Here is a 16874-nt window from a genome sequence, read left to right as displayed (position 1 = left end):
AAATGACAGATGCCCCATCCTTCAGAGGCATATGTAGAGTTAAAAAGACAAACCCAAAGGAAGGGTCGCTTCCTTACCCCATAGAGAGCTTTTCACTTGGCCTGAAAAGGAGGAGAACCTGTATGAGAGGGGAGGCTACAAAAGTAGCACAGTGTCTGGAGAAGAGGGGGCACTGGGGACTCACCCCCAGGGCGTGAACAGCTTCTGGGAGGGGTGCAGAGTCCCCCAGGTGAGAGCTCCCGCAGACCAGGAACAGCATCAGGCAAGGAGCACCTCCCAGAGGCACTGCCCCGCCCCAGCCTCCGAGCTCTCAGGCCTCAGATACCATCCTTCTCCACCCCCAACTAAGGGCTGTGCTGGGAGGGTGCAGGCTCATGGGGCCAGGGGAGGCTGTCTGGGGGAAGCCTTGCTTGGGGGTGGGGGATGGACCTGAGCAGTCCCTTCTGTTCACACCCCCCAACCCAAGTCACCTTGTCTTAGGCCAGCAAAGCCGCCCAGGCAAAAGCCTCCTCCTGCTCCCCCGGCCTCTGGGCTGTTCTTCCGACGGGACCTGTGTGTGCCAGCCCTTGGGCCAGGGGCCCTGCTTCCTCCAGAGTTGGGCTGGGATCAAATCCTCAACCATCAGTCCACCAGTTTCAGGATTACCCTCTCTGTGTCAGTCTAAGTGCTGGGGACTGGAGACATAGCCATGATTAAGACGGACACACAGGCTGGCATGCAGCCTTCTTGGAACCCAGAGCTCCAAAGAGGTCATTCTGAGTATGACATGGGCATCAATGGTGAATTTCCCAGAACACCAAAAACCAAGTCTAACTCCCCAGGTCCCACTGTCTGCACAGGGAGAGGGTCAAGCATCCCAAGCCCTGAGCAGGTGATTTCTATAGCAAGTCAGAAGCTGGCAGGAGCATGTCTCCCAGGAGCCTCCTCCAGGGTCAGGGCTCCTCCTCGGCAAGACTTGAGGCCCTGTCCTGGCCCACGAGGGAGGGTTGGGCAGGGAATGAGAGTAACAGCACACACCTGTGCCTGCTCTCATCCCAGGGATGCAGAGCCTTGGCACCCCTACTGTCCTACTGTTGCACATCGGGGTGCCAAGACACTCAGGCTCCCACCAGCAGCTTGACCACTAGGATGGGGCATCAGGGGAACCAGAGGACACAGAACTACAAGGTCAAAGAGCCAGGGACAGGGCAAAGAGGTGGCCCTTGGCCCTCACCAGCCCAAAGTGGGCCAGCATCCTCAGCACCCTTACCACACACACTGCCCCTAGGCCCAAGTGAGACCCTAGCCCACCTGGCAGAGCCTTGGAAGCATGGCACCTCCAGGATGCCTGCCCTCAGCCTGGCATCCACAGGCCACCATGGCAAGTACCATATCAATGATTCTGCCCTGATTTCCCGCCCACAAAACTACACACCACATCTCTGCCCTGGGCCCCAGCAGAGGCCAGGTCAGGCGGGTGGCAGGGCCTTGGTGTTGATTGAGGGACAGGTCTGCTCCACAAGCTTGTTACTCAGGGCCTTGAGACTGCTTCCCTGAGACTGGAGCTCCAACTCTGCCTGGAGGTCCAATTCCACACACAGGTCCTGAGCAGAGGGGCTCAGCTATGGAGTGGGACCCTTCAGAGGTCCTGCAGGTACTCACCCTGTTCCTTGTAGGGCCTGGCTCTAGCACCACTGCTGACTCCCCTGGACCTTATCTGATGCTCTGTGTATCCCCCATACAAACTCCTATGAAGCAATGGGTGCTGGCCACTTGCTGGGCCTTGGGCTCACTTGGTGCCTAGGGAGAGTGCTGGATGGGCTGGGCCAGGAATCCCATCCACGTTCCCCCAGCATCACCTGAGGTCACAGTGGAACTCCCTCCATGTCAGAGAGGACTGTAAGGTGGCAAAATGATCCTAGAGAAGTGGGAGGGGTGTTAGTGAAGGCCCAGAGAGAGTTCTGGAAATGAGCGAACAGCCCCTTCCCTAGCCCCAGGATCGACATGATGGGGTTAGGATCTGGGCCTAGACAGTGGGCTGGCCCAAGGCAACACTGCCCTGACTCCACCTTGGGTCTATGCACACAGCCATCCAGGTTAGGCCTCTGAAGGTTCTGTCATCTACTTTGGCTCACCTTGCTGGCTTGGCAAACCTCCGACCTCCACCTCTGGCCTGCAGACCCCACCCCAGAAGCAACAGTCCAAATGAAGCAAGGGCACCTTGGAAGGGTGGCCTGGATGGAGGCGACAGACCTAATGCCAAGAGCTCAGAGGCAGCCCCTGCAGTGGCCTGCTTACCTGAGCCCAGAGGCCCAGCCCTCAGCAGAGCATGTCAACTGTGGTCACATGCTCCCCGGGGTTTCGTTCCTTCCCACGCTTACTCACAGAGGCAGCCAGGCTGCAGAAGGGGCTGCCCAGCTGGCCCTCTTGCTCCTGGCTCTGCCATAGCAGGCAGTGAGGGAAGGAGGGAGGGAGGGAGGGCAGGCAGGAGGAGGCATGTGAGGTAAGAGCTAAAAATAAACAGCTGAACTAGCTGCTGGAGGCCCTTCCCCAGCCCTCTGGGGTTGGTGGGAGAAGGGTACAGGGCATTGGGGCCACTAGAGGTGGAGCCAGGGGAGACCTGGCCAAGGCTGGGGATGGGATGGGAGGCAGGCTGTGCCTGGGGGCTGGAAAGCAGCTGCAAACTGAGGCCCTGCCTCCTTTATTCACGTTGCTCTCATCTCTGCCCCTCACTTCATGCCCCCACCCCCACCCCGCTCCTTCATTCCCTGTTCATGCATTCCCTCTCCCCTTTTAGTGTTTACCCCCCTCATTCAATCATTCACTTGCACATTCTCTCTCATACTCTCCCTCATCCAGCCCCAGCCCTTGGGGAGCTGCTGCTCACTGGCCCCTTTTCCTATCCCCTTTGACAAGTGGGCAGGGGACGATCTGGGACCTGGGGGTGGACATGAGAGGCTCTGATGACCATTTCTGCCTTGCCTCCCTCTGTCCAGTTCCTTTCTGGGGGCAGGAAGGTAGGAATCCCCCAAGGGCTATCGCCACCTAATAACGGTGGGAGGAGTAGATGTGCATACCTTCAGATGGAGCTAGGTGGGTTCGGGGCGAGGCAGGGGAAGTGAGTTATCTGAGAGAGTTGGTAGGGTACCCCACAGGCGGGTGAGACCTGCTACCTTCCGGAATCACTGGCTGTTGTACCTCATGGGCCAAGAGAGCCCAGCGAGGCTGCATTGGAAGCTGGGCATCCTCCCTGCACTGTCTGACACAGCCTGAATGACCCTGCAGAACAGTCTCTCTGCATGTGGAGCTGGCCTAGGTGTCCGTCTGGTTACAGCAACACCGGACTGGCTGCCTAGCCCAACATACCCCCAGCCCCACTGCCAGACCAGGGGCAGTGGATGAGAACTCCTGAGAAAAGGATGCCCAGAGGTTAAAAATAAAAGAGCCCAAGACTTGCACACTGGACCACAGGCATGGCCATCGCTGGTGCTGCTGCTCCTCTACGGACCCTTGCTCTGCTCTTCCCTGTCCCCAGACATGCGTAGGCTCCCCTTTTTGGGACCTCTGCCTCCAATAAGAGGAATCGTCCCTGATTTCCCCAACGTTTGCCTTTATGGTTGGGCTGTGCTCTCCTCATGCTCCAGCACCAAATGTGTCCATTCCCTGTGGCCATCCCTCATGAGATGAGGATCTTGCACTGGCCACGGGGTCAATTCATACCCAGGTAGTAGGGGCTGGTGGGGACTCTTTCTTTCCTGTACAGAGACCCTCTTTTAGGACACTCTGGTTCCAATCTCCTGGCTCAAGGGCTGACTGTGTGTTGGACCTCGCACAAGTCATCTGAAGTATGGCATCTCACCTGGTTCTCACAGAAACCTAAAAGGGAGAACTATGGCCCCCAATTCCACAAGGGAGGAAACAGGCCTCCCTGAGATCACTACCCCACAGGCAGACTGAAGCAGGTCTAGAGCAGAGGCAGCCCCCACCCCAAATAGGCCCAGCCAGTCCCACACATCACAGGTGCCAGGCCCTTTGCCCAGGGAGTCCTGACTTCTCAAGGCCACGGCTGGTATTTTGGCAATTATAATAAGATAAGAAACGGGCAGTGTTACTGTAACAACTCCAACTCCACTAATTTCTTCACAAACTCTATTTTGAACCGAAAGCCAATTAAAAATTAAGCCAGAGGGTACTATTATCTTTCAAAAAGATAAATAGGTAAAAAATTTGGAATCAGCAACTGTTAATCATGAAATGACTCACATTTTATAGCACTATGGTTAATTTTTCAGAGAAAATTTCAAAGGGAAAAGGGATCTAGTCTTATTGCCTCCTCCACCGTATGCTCTGGACTCCCTCTTGAGAAAGAAGGTAAAAAGGTTTTTACAGCTCAGAGAGTTGGGGTAATTCCCACCCTGGCAGCCCAGACAGGTGGCTCCAGCCACAGGTGGAGCCACAGCAGGTCTAACAGATCTAGGGGGGAGCTGGCCCTCCCTCAGGCCCCCAGCCTGCATGCAGACATGCCTCATGCTGTGCACAGAGACAGCCAGATGGAGAGAGACAGCCAAGGCAGACCTACCCTTCCACCTCCCTCCCAAGGCAGGATGTGTCTGGGCCACCTGCTGAAAAATCAGGAGCCTCTTACCAAGAACACACAGGGAAACACAAAATTGCTCTAAATGCCAAGTGGCCATTCACTGAGATGGGACCATGGCCTGGTTAAGAGCCTCAGCTGGGAAGGGCAGGGGAGGGGGACACACCAAGCACCAGCCCTTCCCCACCAGCCTCCCCAGGCTGCCAGCTTGCACCTCTGATGGATGATGGTGGCACAGTCTCATGGTGGGAACCACGGGAGGGGGCATGATGGCTGCCCATCCACACTTTCCCCAGGAGCAGCCACAGGCCCTCTGGGGATAGCAGCATTAACAAGCAGAGCCATGAGGAGAAAGGAGTCAGAGAAGCTGGGCCATCTTCTGACTGCTGTTAGGAGCAGGAGGCAGGGAAGCAGAAGCTGCGGGTAGGGAAGATCTAGGACCAGGACGCCCAGCAGCTTTGCCATCAGGCCCATGGAACCCACATATCCTGTGGAGGCAAGGGTGGCCCTGGCCAAGGAGGTGGCAGTGGGGCAGGACATGGAGACAGCAGGACATGGAGGGATTGGGGCAAGGGGCAACGCTAGCTACCGAGGGGCAGAAGCTCCAGGGGCCAGGGAGGCAACAACCAAGCCTCTAATGAGGGGCTGAGATCAGAATCCAGACCACTCACCCAGAGTCAGCATGTGACTGAGACACTCCTGTTTGGGCAGAATCAGCACTTCCCCTGGCCTGGCCCAGAGGGCGCTGAAAGGAACTGTCAGGAACATTTATACTCCTGGACAGAGACAGTTTTCCCCTCCTCTCTGCACATCCTGCTTAATGAGGAAATGTGGGCCCGGAGGTCCCTCAGGGACAAGGGTCCTCCAGGCTGGGCCAGCTCAACAGTCCAACAGGGTTCAGTGTCAGGCTGCCCCACCCGGCAGTGGGTGTGTGCCTGGCTCCGGACTGGAGCTCCTCTGGCCCTGTGGTGACCCCTTGGTGCCCCCTCACCTCTCTGGGCAGCCAGGCCAGCCATCCTCCAGTGAGCCACTGGACCTAGGGCTTGGGGAGGTGGCAGTGAGGACCTGGAGGGCATCACATGAGGCATCACACGAGGAGGTCACTCATCTTGCTCAGGCTGCTCCTCCCTATATGTTGGAAAATATGGCCTGTGGCGGCCAAAGTAGTCTTCCTTATCACAGTGGGCTGCTCCCATGGAGGCCTGGCCCAAGGCAAGTCACAACAAGGCGCCACAGACACCGTGACTACAACCACACACTCCTCTGTTGTCTCTGGGCCAGCGGTGGTCTGCACTCCACACTCTGCCCAAACATCAGTCACATATAGCTTAGCCCAGGGGCCCCAAGACTCAGGTGGCTACCGTGTGCAGGAGTGGGCTTGGCTTGACATCTCCTGATATGACACAGCTGGGGACACATCCACCTGCCAAGATGAGCCAATCATAGACCGCAAGGGCACACACGGAAGGGGACACACCCAGCTATGGGCAAGGCAGCCAAGGTAGGGGTCACATGGATGGCCCTGGGCAGGGCGGAGTAGATGAGGGCAGGGGCAGGAGCAGCCTTCCGGCCCAGGCTTGTCCTGCTCTGCCAGGGCGCCTCCGCACCTTCTGAACCTCCCAGGCTGGGCTCCAAGCTTCAAGAGAGCACCAGGCCTCCTGCTCCCTTCCACCCAGCTCTGCACGGGGCCCAGAACCCTCCTGTGGAAGAAGGACTGCAGAGAGACAGGCCCCAACCCCAGCACTCCCTCAAACTTCCCTCTGGGTAAGAAAAGCATCTCTGAGCATCCCCACAAACAGCCCCAAGGAGGGCTAGGCCCTGCCACAGGAAAGTATGTGGACCAAAGACTGTGGCTTTGACAAGCAGATATCAATACCCACGACCTCAGATGAGGGGATGAAGGGAGGACACTGCCTGGCTGAGCTGCCCCGCTGTAAGAAAGCCTTCTGCCCTGCCCTTGGCATGGGGGCACAGCCCTCTGCCTAACAGCCTTTCAACCCCTGTGAAGGTCACAGACTGAGGGCAGGGTACGACTTCAGGTTCTTCCTGCCTGCGCAGCGGGGGCTGGCATCATCCATGAGGGCCATGCCCATGATAGCCAGGAATGGGGAGGCCGGTTCAGGGCCTCCTGAACCTGGCTACCTCTGGGACCAGCCTCAGGGCACTGGTCAGCCCATCAGAGGCAGCGGGCACCATTACTCTGTCCACTGTGCCAGTTAATTCTCTGAGTGGAAGGACAGGCCCGGGGCAGGGACAGGTAAGGGAGCATAGACTCTCTGCAGCTGTGTAGGGGCAGCCCTGTGATTGCTACAGACCCCAATTTCTACAGTCCTTTCTGGTTCCCATGCCCCCCCATCACCCCAGGCCTTGGCCCCTCACCAAGGCCCAAAGGAACATGCTTGGTCCAGCTCTCTTACCTCCACCAGGTGGGGCGTCGGGTTGAAGCCACACAGGTTGCACACCTGCAGTTTGCATGTGGTGCAGGTGTTATAGTTGGCGGGGCCCTTGCTGTCCACGTTGAGCTCAGCTTGGCACAGTGGGCAGGTGGCCCTTTCCTTAGGCATGGTCTTTGGCTTGGCAGCAGCCTTGGCCACTGCCTGGTGTTCTGCTCTGCCATGCTTTGGACTGGTTGTTCCCCCAGTTCTTGCCAGGGCTCCAGGCCCTGATCCAGGACCTGTTTTAGCTCCAGGCTCAGTTTTGGCTCCAGGTGCTAGCCCAGACCCGGGCCCTGAGCCTGGAGGTCTTGGGCCAGCCTGCTTGCTGGCATCGCTGAAGACGATCTTGGGCGGCCCCTTGCTGGGGGCAGCCTGGCCCTGGGGGTCGGCCTCAGGCTGCACAGACATGAGGGTGCTTGCCTGGGTCAGCAGCGATGCACCAAGGCCAAAGAGCTTCCCAGTGAGGCCCTCCTGGGTCGGCTCAGCAGCACCAGGCCCAGAGGGCGCTGTGGTGGCACTTTTGGCCGGGGCCTCTCCTGCAGGTGGCCTGGGCTCAGCTGTGGAATGCTTGATGGGGAGAGGGGGCTGAGGAGACACCCTCCCCACCTCCAGAGGGGCAGCTGCTTGGGCAGGCCCCGGCACTGAGGTGGCTCTGGCTGTCTCAGCCTGGCGGGGGCCAGGCTGTGGTCCCCCTGGACCCCATGATCTCTCTTGCTCCGGCTTCCCCAGGGGCTGTTTGGCTGGGGAGTGGACCGGAGACAGGGCTGGGGAGTGCAGCTGCTGCTGGCTCTTGGAGCGAGGCGCAGTGGTCATGTCCATCCCTAGAGCCCTCTGCATCTGGCAGTTCAGACAGAGCCACTCCTTCACCTGAGGAGGAAGCATCATGGTCATCAGGGTGGTCAGGACTGGGGGTGCCCATGGTCCAGGTCATTGCAGCCCACAGCAGCCAGGGCCAGCTCCTAACACAGGCAGGGGAACCAAGCCCGGCTCCGGTGTTTCTGGGCTGCCAGGAGGTGGGCTGAGGGACAGATAGCACTGCCCTGCCCTCTAGGAGCTGCCAGGTGCGTGGAGCTGAGCAGAGGCAGTCACACGCTCCCCACCCGCAACTACCAACACACTGCCTGCCAGACTGCCTGCCAGGGTCCTCCCCACGCCACTGGCTGTACCTCAGACCTGCGTACATCATCCATGTCCACATCCCACCTCACCAATCCACGCTCCCATCCTCCTGGGTGGATGATCCCAAAAGCCTCCAACTGGTCACTTTCTTTCCCCTGCTGCCCCCTTCAGGCTGTTTCCACACAGCCGCCAGAGTGACCTTTTGAAATATAAACCAGGAAGGAAAGCATGGCCCTAGAACAGTGCCTGGTATGCGATAGGTACTCAATAAAAACTTGCAGAATGAATAAAGAAGTGAAGAGTAATAGGTACGAGAGGGAGGCATAGAAAATAAAAAGAAACCATGATTCCTGTCCTAGAGGAGCTTAGAGTCTAGTTGAGGAGACAAGATATAAATGAGCAATCTTGAGAGCAAAATAAGTGAGGGCAAAGTAATGCAATGTAAGTGACGTAAGTAGAATAAAAATACCTTTTGCTTTCTTAAGGAAGAGAAATTTTTTTAAAGAAAATGGGATAATTTGTGCCTCCAGAATAAACAAGGCATGTGTTGCTGTTCCCATGATGGACGTGTAGTTTCTCTCTGTCATTAACTCCTCCCTAGGACAGCAGGCTCATGACTCAGGTTGGGCCAATCACTGGTTGCAGCTAGGGGTGCAGGGATGGGCATGTGACCTTGCAAACAGGGCCAATCAGAGCCCTTCCATGTTACTGGATGAGTGAACAACAGGAGATAGGCTCACTCATCAGAAGGACGTAGCCTTGGAGTGGTCAGTAGCCTTCTTGCCCAACATGCAGAGAGGCACTAAGGATGAAGTCAAGAGACAGTTGGAAGCGGAGGTAAGACAAAGAGGAACGAGCAAAACTGATGACTTTATTCAATTCCCTGGATCCAGCTCTGCCTTAAGTCTACCCTCGGACTTCCAGTTACGTGAGCCAATATCATCTTCCTCCAAAAATCCACATACAAATCAGAGAATGTCATTTACAGGCTCAAACCCCTCTAGTGAATTCCCACCACACTTAACCATGGGAACTCTTTACTGTGACCCATGAGGCCCCCGATCTACCCCAGCCTATGCCTCTCTCTGGCCTCCTTTCCTGCCCTCTCCCCTTTGCTGTCTCACCCCAGACACGCCGGACCTCCTGTTCTGCCAAGTGGTCCTCTGAGCTCTCTTCTGTAACCAGGGCCTTTGCACTCACTCTTCCCTCTGCCCCCGGGTGCTGCTAGCTATGCAGGTCTCAACCGAGTATCACTTCACCAACAGGGCCCTCCCTGGCCACACAATCGAAAATACCTGGGACTTCTCTAGTGGTCCAGTGGTAAAGACTCCACGGTCCCAGTGCAGGACGCCCGGGTTCAATCCCTGGTCAGGGAACTAGATCCTGCATGCTGCAACTAAAGAGCCCACATGCCGCAACTAAAGATCCCGCATGTGGCAACGAAGATCCCGCATGCTGCAACTAAGACCCGGCACAGCCAAATAAATAAATACATAAATAAATATTTTTTTAAAAAAGAAAGAAAGAAAATACCTCCGAAGCACTCTGTAGGTAATCAACCAGTTTATCCTCTTCACAGTACTTATTCTTTCCCAAAGCTTCTGCTACTTTGTCCCTTTGGGTGTCTCCTGTATCCTTGCCCCAACCATGAGCTCTTGTTTAGGTGGTCTTGGGACAGTGCACAGTGTGTGGCACAGAGCAGGGATCACTCCAGAAATGCTTGCTGTAGGATTAATCCTGACAACCTATTAATAGGGGCATAGCTCTTGCAAGGCTGCAGCCATGAGAATGGAGATTCAGCATCCCATGAAGAGGCTTCTCCTTCTCAACCAGAAAGGCAGAGGCCAAGTCTGCTCATCTGTGGTTGAGCAGCCAGAGTCTTTGAAAGCACCACAGTGGCCCAGTTGCCAGGGAAAGGTCCAGTCTGGTCCCTGGGGCAGAAAGTTCCTTCTGCCCACCCTCAGGGTTGCCTCCAGCCCTGCTCTCTGCCTTGAGGTCACAGGGCTGTGCTGCTGCCGCTGTGGCTGACTTGCCACAGTTTGGAAGCCTGGGCTTGGTTGTCTTGCCCAGCAGCCCAAGAGCAGCATCCAAGGAGTGGGGAGAAGACTGCACTTTGATGAGTACCCCCTGGCACCCTGCACCACACAGGGCATGTTCGCAGGCATTCTTGCATTTTATCTTCACGGTAGAGAAAACCAAGATCTAGTACGATTTAGCCACCAGCTCTCACAGTAGCCCAGCTTGGAAGTGGCACTACTGGCAAGACTGGCCCTGCCAGCCCTGCCCAGCTCCTGAGCTGCAGGTTGCAGCCTGTGGCCTTTTGCATGTCTGCCTCTTCTGCAGACTGCTTAGCCTCACCCAAGTCAAGTCATGGGTCTAGAAGTTGCCCCTGCGAAACTCAAAGACCAAGCCTGGCTCTAGAAACCATAAGAACAGTGATGCCGCAACACTGGGGAGTGAAGCCATCCCCCAAGCCGGGAACTGTTAACTCATCTAGATGCTTTGAAGACCCAAGGCAGTTTTGTCTACCTTTGGACAAAGAAAGCTACAGAGGAAACAATCTGTGTCCCGGGGACTCAGCCCAAAGACTCCTTTAGAAAAGTCATTTTTGGCGAGGGTGATGGGGGTTCACTCCCATCAAGAGCGGGAGCTCCCAGGGGCAAGCTGTTTTGGCTCACCCTCAGAGGGACCCTGGGAGATGATTACCCTCTTGAGGGGAGGCCTAGGTCCTGGCCCAGGACTGCAGCCACAAACTCAGTTCCTGTGGTGGGTGCGCAGCCCACACTGGAGGTCCCATCTCTGCAGCATGCCCTGAGGTGGGACTTCCCAAGAAGAGGAACCTGAGAGGTAAGGCTCTTTCTTCTGGGACTTCAGGGTGACCCTCCTTTGGGTTCTGGACAGGGTTGAACAAGGGCCTGTGCTAAAACTCCTGCACTCACCACCAGAACCTTCCCTTACCCAGCCCCCATCACCCAGGCTGTCACAGGCGTCTCACCTAAAATAGAACCTCTCCAAGAAACAGCTAAAACGCCCCTCAGTGACTCATATCCCAGATGGGCGTAGCTATTTCTATCCAGCCTCTTCCAGACGGCAGGAGCCTTGACCGTGCCCTCCCCCAACCCCTCCCAGGCTCAGGCCCAGGCAGATAGGGCCAGCACACAAGGCCACCCAAGGAGAAAGCTGGCTGGGGGATCTCTCTGAACCCAGCAAGACTTCCCTCTCTGCCTCCCCTGTGGAACTTCAGAAGCTTGCTGGGAGGGGCTCATCCTCAGCCTCTTCCTCCCTCCTCCAAGGTGCTTACCCTGTGTTAGGGGGATGGAGGCTGTCCACTGGGTAGGGAGGGAGATGGCTGTGCACCACCAGCCCACCTGCCCACCTAGGCTGGGTATACATGGCCAGGCCTGGGGCAGCTCCCCTGGCTCTGGAACCAACAACAGCGAGAGTCTTCCTCGGCTGGACACAGTGTCTGTGGCTGTGTCTCCCGGGTACCCTCCTAGCTGGCTGCCCACCAGAATCAGAGGGCATGGCCTTCTACCAGTGTGACAGGGAACCTCTCTTAGAGTCTTGTTATCAAATATCTCCATAAGCCCTTGGCCCATGGCCAGGAGGTGGGCAGGTCACAGACTTCATGTCCCAAGACCCAAAGATGGAGCTAAGGGGACTTCCCAGGGCTACTCTGAAGTAGATGGTTCTGCCTGACATCAGCTTTGGTCAAGCTGATCCTTCTTGCCAGCAAGGGGACCCATTGAGCCATCTCAGAGGCATAGATGCCCCTGCACCCAGCCCAGTGGGGGTCTGAGCAGCAGTGGGGATGGGAAGGCTCAGTGTGGTGTGCAGCCAAGAGCTGGTGCGCAGATGCGGGAAGGAGAAGCTACAGGAACATGGTTTCCCATAGGGAGCCAGTGCCTGCTCTGCCAGGAGCCGGCCAGAGATTCAAATAAGCAGGCCTTGTGGGTTCCTGGCTCTGAAGGGACTTTCTCCCCGAGAAGAGCCTTTCTCAGCTGCTCCCTTACTTGCACTGGTCAATCACAGAAGGGCAGTAAGGCAGTGCAGCCCACCAAGGATCCAGAGGCCTGGGACCAGGCTGGGGGCTCTGTGAACCACACGTCTGCGTGGCCTCTCCCTGCGGCTCCCTCCACTGGGCTCTGGGGCAGGAAGGGGAGTGGGGAAACTTTTGGGGAGGGGTTTCTACATCTTTCCCACAGGGGCACTGGTGGCACTGCACCTGCCACCCTGCATCTCAGCCCCAAAGGGTGGGATCCAGCCTTGCATGTCATATTTGGCCCCAAAGGATGCTGCCCAGGGAACTTGCTTCTGCTCCTGGGTGGGGCCTGCCGCACTGTCACCTCCGTGGCTACCAGGAAGCTCTGAGGGCCCCCAGCAGTAACAGGTTCTCTTTCCACCATCCCCTCCCACGTCTCCACCAGCAAGGAAGGAGGGTGGCAGATGTCACTTAGCCTGCCTTCCTGCAGAGAGCAGCGGCTTGCCTCCGAGCCCAGCCCCGCCTGGGAGAGCAGGCATGCAGGGTGTCAGATCACTGCACTGACATCATGCCTGATGCTGCATTCATTCTTTTTTCCATTTTGGTACAAGTTGAAACATCACAGGAGCAGCTTATAAATGAGCCTCCCCTGCTGGTGCCAAATCTAGAGATTCCTGGGAGGGCCCCACCGTCCAGTGTGACCTCATGTTCTTCCGGGCTGTGAGTCACTCGCCAGGCCTCGACAGGAGGAGGCACATAGCCCACTGTGTGCTGGGAAGAAGGGTGGGCCTGTGCCCTCGCACTGCCCCTAGCATTAGACACATCACCTGCCTCATCCAGCATCTAGCTGCCCCAAGTCTGCCACCAATCTGCTTGGCCTGTCAGCTGGTTGACCTCAGGTTTAGGGGCGGGTACCACAGGGTCCCATAGAGCAGGGCAAATTGATCCAGAGCTGGATCAGCCAGGCCTGGCCCACTGGGGAGGCCTGTGCCAATCTCATCAGGTCAGGACCCTGAGGGGGACCCTGGGAATCTGCCCAGCATCTGAGGCCAGGATTTGGGTCGTGGAGGCTGAACCCAATTGCTCCTTGGGGCTGGAAGTCCTCACTAGCCTGGAGCTCCATGAAAGGGAGAGAATCCATCCCCTTGCTGATCCTCCTCCACCTCCCGATATCCCTCAACTCCCCGCCGATCCTACCCCAGACGGCCTCCCCTCCCTCCCAGGCCTGTCCACTGTGTCCTATAAAATCTCCTGTCCAGAACCGAGCCAACTCCCCTACACCCCATCCCCATACCCCTCTTGGACCCCAGACGATCTCTCTAGGAGAAGCTGCACTCCCTGGATTTCAGAATGTGGCAGTGCCTCACCTTCTCTTTAAACTCCCTAGGGCCCTCGGAGCTCAGCCTTTGGCTTCTCCACCCTGTTCCCCTCCTGGCTCCTGCTGCCTTCCAGGCCCCCTCATCATGCCTCTAGTCTCAGAAGTCCTTGGCCCTGGCCTCCCAGGCTTCCACTGCACTGACTCCCACAGTCACTGCAGATGGCAGCCACCCGCTAACCCACCTAACACCTCTATCCCTCAGCCTCACCCTCAAGCCTACCCTCGCCCAAAACTGTCTCTCCTCCCAAACTACCCCTGTGCCTGTCCTCCTCCAGCCTCCAGATCATCTCCTAGGCCTCCCCACTGCAGCGGGCCTGGGGCCTTGTGGGGACCTCCCCCACCGAGCCTCTACTTTCTGTTCGTCCATGGGTCCTCTGCTTTCACATCCCTTCCTACCCAGCTAAATCTATGGTCTGCCGATCCTGTCACACTCTGCTCAATGTCTGTGCTCTCTTGACCTGTGTCCGCTCCAGAATTAGATCCAACTGCATACCTTTTTCTCCAGGCCTACACCTGAACAGCTGAATGGGTACCAGGCAAAGGGGCTCCACTGTAAATTAACTTATGTCCTAGCTTCTCCCAGGCCCCCCAGCTGCCTGGTTAACTCACTCCATCTCTCCAGTTAGCTCTTCTCCACAAAGGCTGGGTCAATTTCTCCATCCCCATCCTTGCCTGTCATCTTCCCCTGCCTTCTGGATCAAATGATGGCCCTGCTTCCAGTGTCTCAAAAGGGAGCCACATAATAGGATGCCTCCTCCACACTCAGGATCTAGACCTGCCTTTTCGGGGGCTCCACTCTTTCAATCATGCCCCATCTCCCACGTGCCTAGGCATGGCTTTCCTCTCGGAGCTCAGACAGCACCACTGTCTCCTGCTTTTCAGAAACCCTCTCCTGCCTGCACACCTTCCCTAGTTACTGTCCAGGCTCTCTCCTCTCCTTCTCAGCCAAGCTTCTCAAGAGTTGACCACATGGATGAAGCTCAAAAAACAGTGTGCTGAGAAAGGACTTACACAAAAGCGTGCATTCTGTATGATTCCATTTATATGAAGTTCTGGAATAGGCAAAACTCATCTACGGTAGATAAAAAATCACAGCAGCAGTTGTCCCTGGAGAAGGGATGAGGATGGACAGGGATGGGGCCTGAAGGGACTTTCTGTGGTGACGGGGATGTTGTCTGTCTTGACTGGAGGGCTTTGGGTGACACAGGTGCATGCTTTTGTCAAAGCTCACTGAATGGTACATTTAAGCTTTGTACATTTCATTCTATATAAATTTTACCTTAAAAAAAAAAAACCCTTGAATACTGATCTCTAACTAATGAGAGGCTTACTGAAGTGTTTAGTGGGAAGTATACTGATGTCAGTATATGGCTGTGAATCTCCAAGGTCTCCAGTCCTGACCTGCCTGCACGCCAGGGTCTTAGATTTGTCACCCTATTGCACTCCACTTGGGTGCTCACAGACAACTCCAACTTGACACGACCCAAACAGAAGAATTCTCCATCTCCATCTCCTACCCCCATGTCCACTACATTTCCATAACCTGTCTGTTTAGCCTCCAAAATACACCAGGAATCTGTCACGGTTCCCCTCCACCCCATGACCATCTCTACCCCAGCCCCAGCCTGCCTCTATAGGCTATTCTCCACACAGCGGCCAGAGTGTGGGGTGTGTGTGTCTGTGTGCTATTGTTGTACACATATACATCTATGAAGGGGAGTAAAACAAACATAACATAAAATGTGCCATTTTAGTCATTTTTAAGTATAGATTCAGTGGCATTAATTACATATATGATGTTGTGCAACCATCACCATTATCTATTTCCAAAAAGATGTTTTTAAATGCATACATTACCTTCCCACTGCCATCATCCAAAACCCTTGACATCACATCTGGAGCCCCCAGCAGGACCTGCCTGCCCTCTGGACCTGGCTTGCACCCCGGCCCTCACATGGGCCACGTACTTCCCCTCAGGCCTCCTCTGCCTCCACCTGTCTCTGGTCCAGCATCAGTCTAACATCTGCAGTCTAACCTCCCCTCCTTGTAGAAGTCCCCAAGAGTCTTGTCACAGCATCACAGCAAGTCCCACCAGCCCTCCTCCTGGTTCTCCACAACCCTGACCCCCAGGTGTGGCTGTGTGTTTGCAGGTGTGGTTACTGGTGAACAAGCTGCCTCTCCCTCTGGCCCGGAGGCTCCCCAAGGCTGAGCAACACATCTGCTGCAGCTCTGCCTGAATCTCCAGTGTTGAGGACAGTTCCTGGCTTATATATGGACTCAAAAAGCATTTGTGGAGGGAAGAAAGGATGAGAGGAAGGGAGAGGGCCACCCTCTGACTGAGTAGATACAAGCAGGCCTGCTCAGGCCAAAGTTTGAACTAACAGACAGTAGAAACGGCAGAACCAACAGGTGACCAGTCAGCAACTGGCTACTTTATGGAGCTTTCCTCCTCTGCCTCTTCCTGCCTCTGGACCCTTGCCTCTCCCCTTCTTGTCCCTTCTCCCTGCTTCTACTTTATTTCTCTCTTTCTACCCTTTTCACTCCATTCTTTTTCATGCTGTTTTCTTTTGCGCTCACATACAAAATCAGGTGTTTTAGGAATAAAATTTCGTATTTTCTGTTCTGATTTAATTTTACATTCATACTTAGATAACTTTACAGCCCCCTTCCATAGCTAAAAGTTAAGTGCCATGCCTGACGGCCACAGCTATAAAAAACTCCCACTCCTGAACAGCCACCTCTTCTGCCTGCCCCCAGTGGCTCTGGCCTCCACCCCGTAGTGGCCCAAGCAAGGTGGCCAAGGGGCCTAGTTCCTGGGAGCAGGGACTGACAGCACGGCTGGCTGCCCAAGGCTGGCTGAATCTTGGGGGGCATTTCCCTACTGACTCAAGAGATTGTCTGGGTCAAAGTGGCTACTGCCAGGCGAACCACCCAAGGACTAGATGTACAGAGGGGAGAAAGGCCTCCCAAAGGGCCCGCCACCTGGAGATCCACTTCCTCTTTGTTTGGAGGTGGAGAGGGGAAGGCTGGGCCCAGGAAAGAGGAGGACACCTCTGCCTCTCCTCAGCTCACCGCTGATCCATGTCCTTCTAATACCTGCTCCTCTTTCCTCAGTGGCCCGAGCAGCAGTGTGGCCAGGAGGGAGCAGAGGGAAGGGGGCAAGGCTGGTGGCTGCAGCAGAGGGATCTGTGCTGCACTCACAGCACCACCCCCGAGCCAGATGGTGGCCCAGCCCTCGCCGGAAAAGAGTGGGATGCAGGCGGGAGAGGAAGAGGCTTGTGGCCACTGCATCTCTCCCTCCCTTCTCCACACCACCCACCCGGGTAAGTGCCTAAGCCCAAGGCTTGCCAATGGGGTGGGAATGGGGGAGGGCACAGTAGCTCGGTC

General features: G+C 56.1%; 1 protein-coding gene across 1 annotated transcript in view; it reads right to left on the bottom strand.

Annotated features, from left to right (window-relative positions):
• Positions 1-16874, bottom strand: part of BSN (bassoon presynaptic cytomatrix protein) — a 70482-nt gene that overhangs the window by 15075 nt on the left and 38533 nt on the right. Inside the window, exon 3 of the mRNA XM_029243394.1 lies at positions 6991-7875. Coding sequence (XP_029099227.1) covers positions 6991-7875 — 885 coding nt within the window. The remainder of the gene's footprint in view (positions 1-6990; positions 7876-16874) is intronic.

Source organism: Monodon monoceros, unplaced genomic scaffold, assembly GCF_005190385.1.
Source record: "Monodon monoceros isolate NGI ecotype Baffin Bay Population unplaced genomic scaffold, NGI_Narwhal_1 Super_Scaffold_3, whole genome shotgun sequence".
Classification (NCBI taxonomy): Eukaryota; Metazoa; Chordata; class Mammalia; order Artiodactyla; family Monodontidae; genus Monodon; species Monodon monoceros.
Note: the sequence above shows the minus strand (reverse complement) of the source record. Positions and strands in the feature narration are given on the sequence as shown.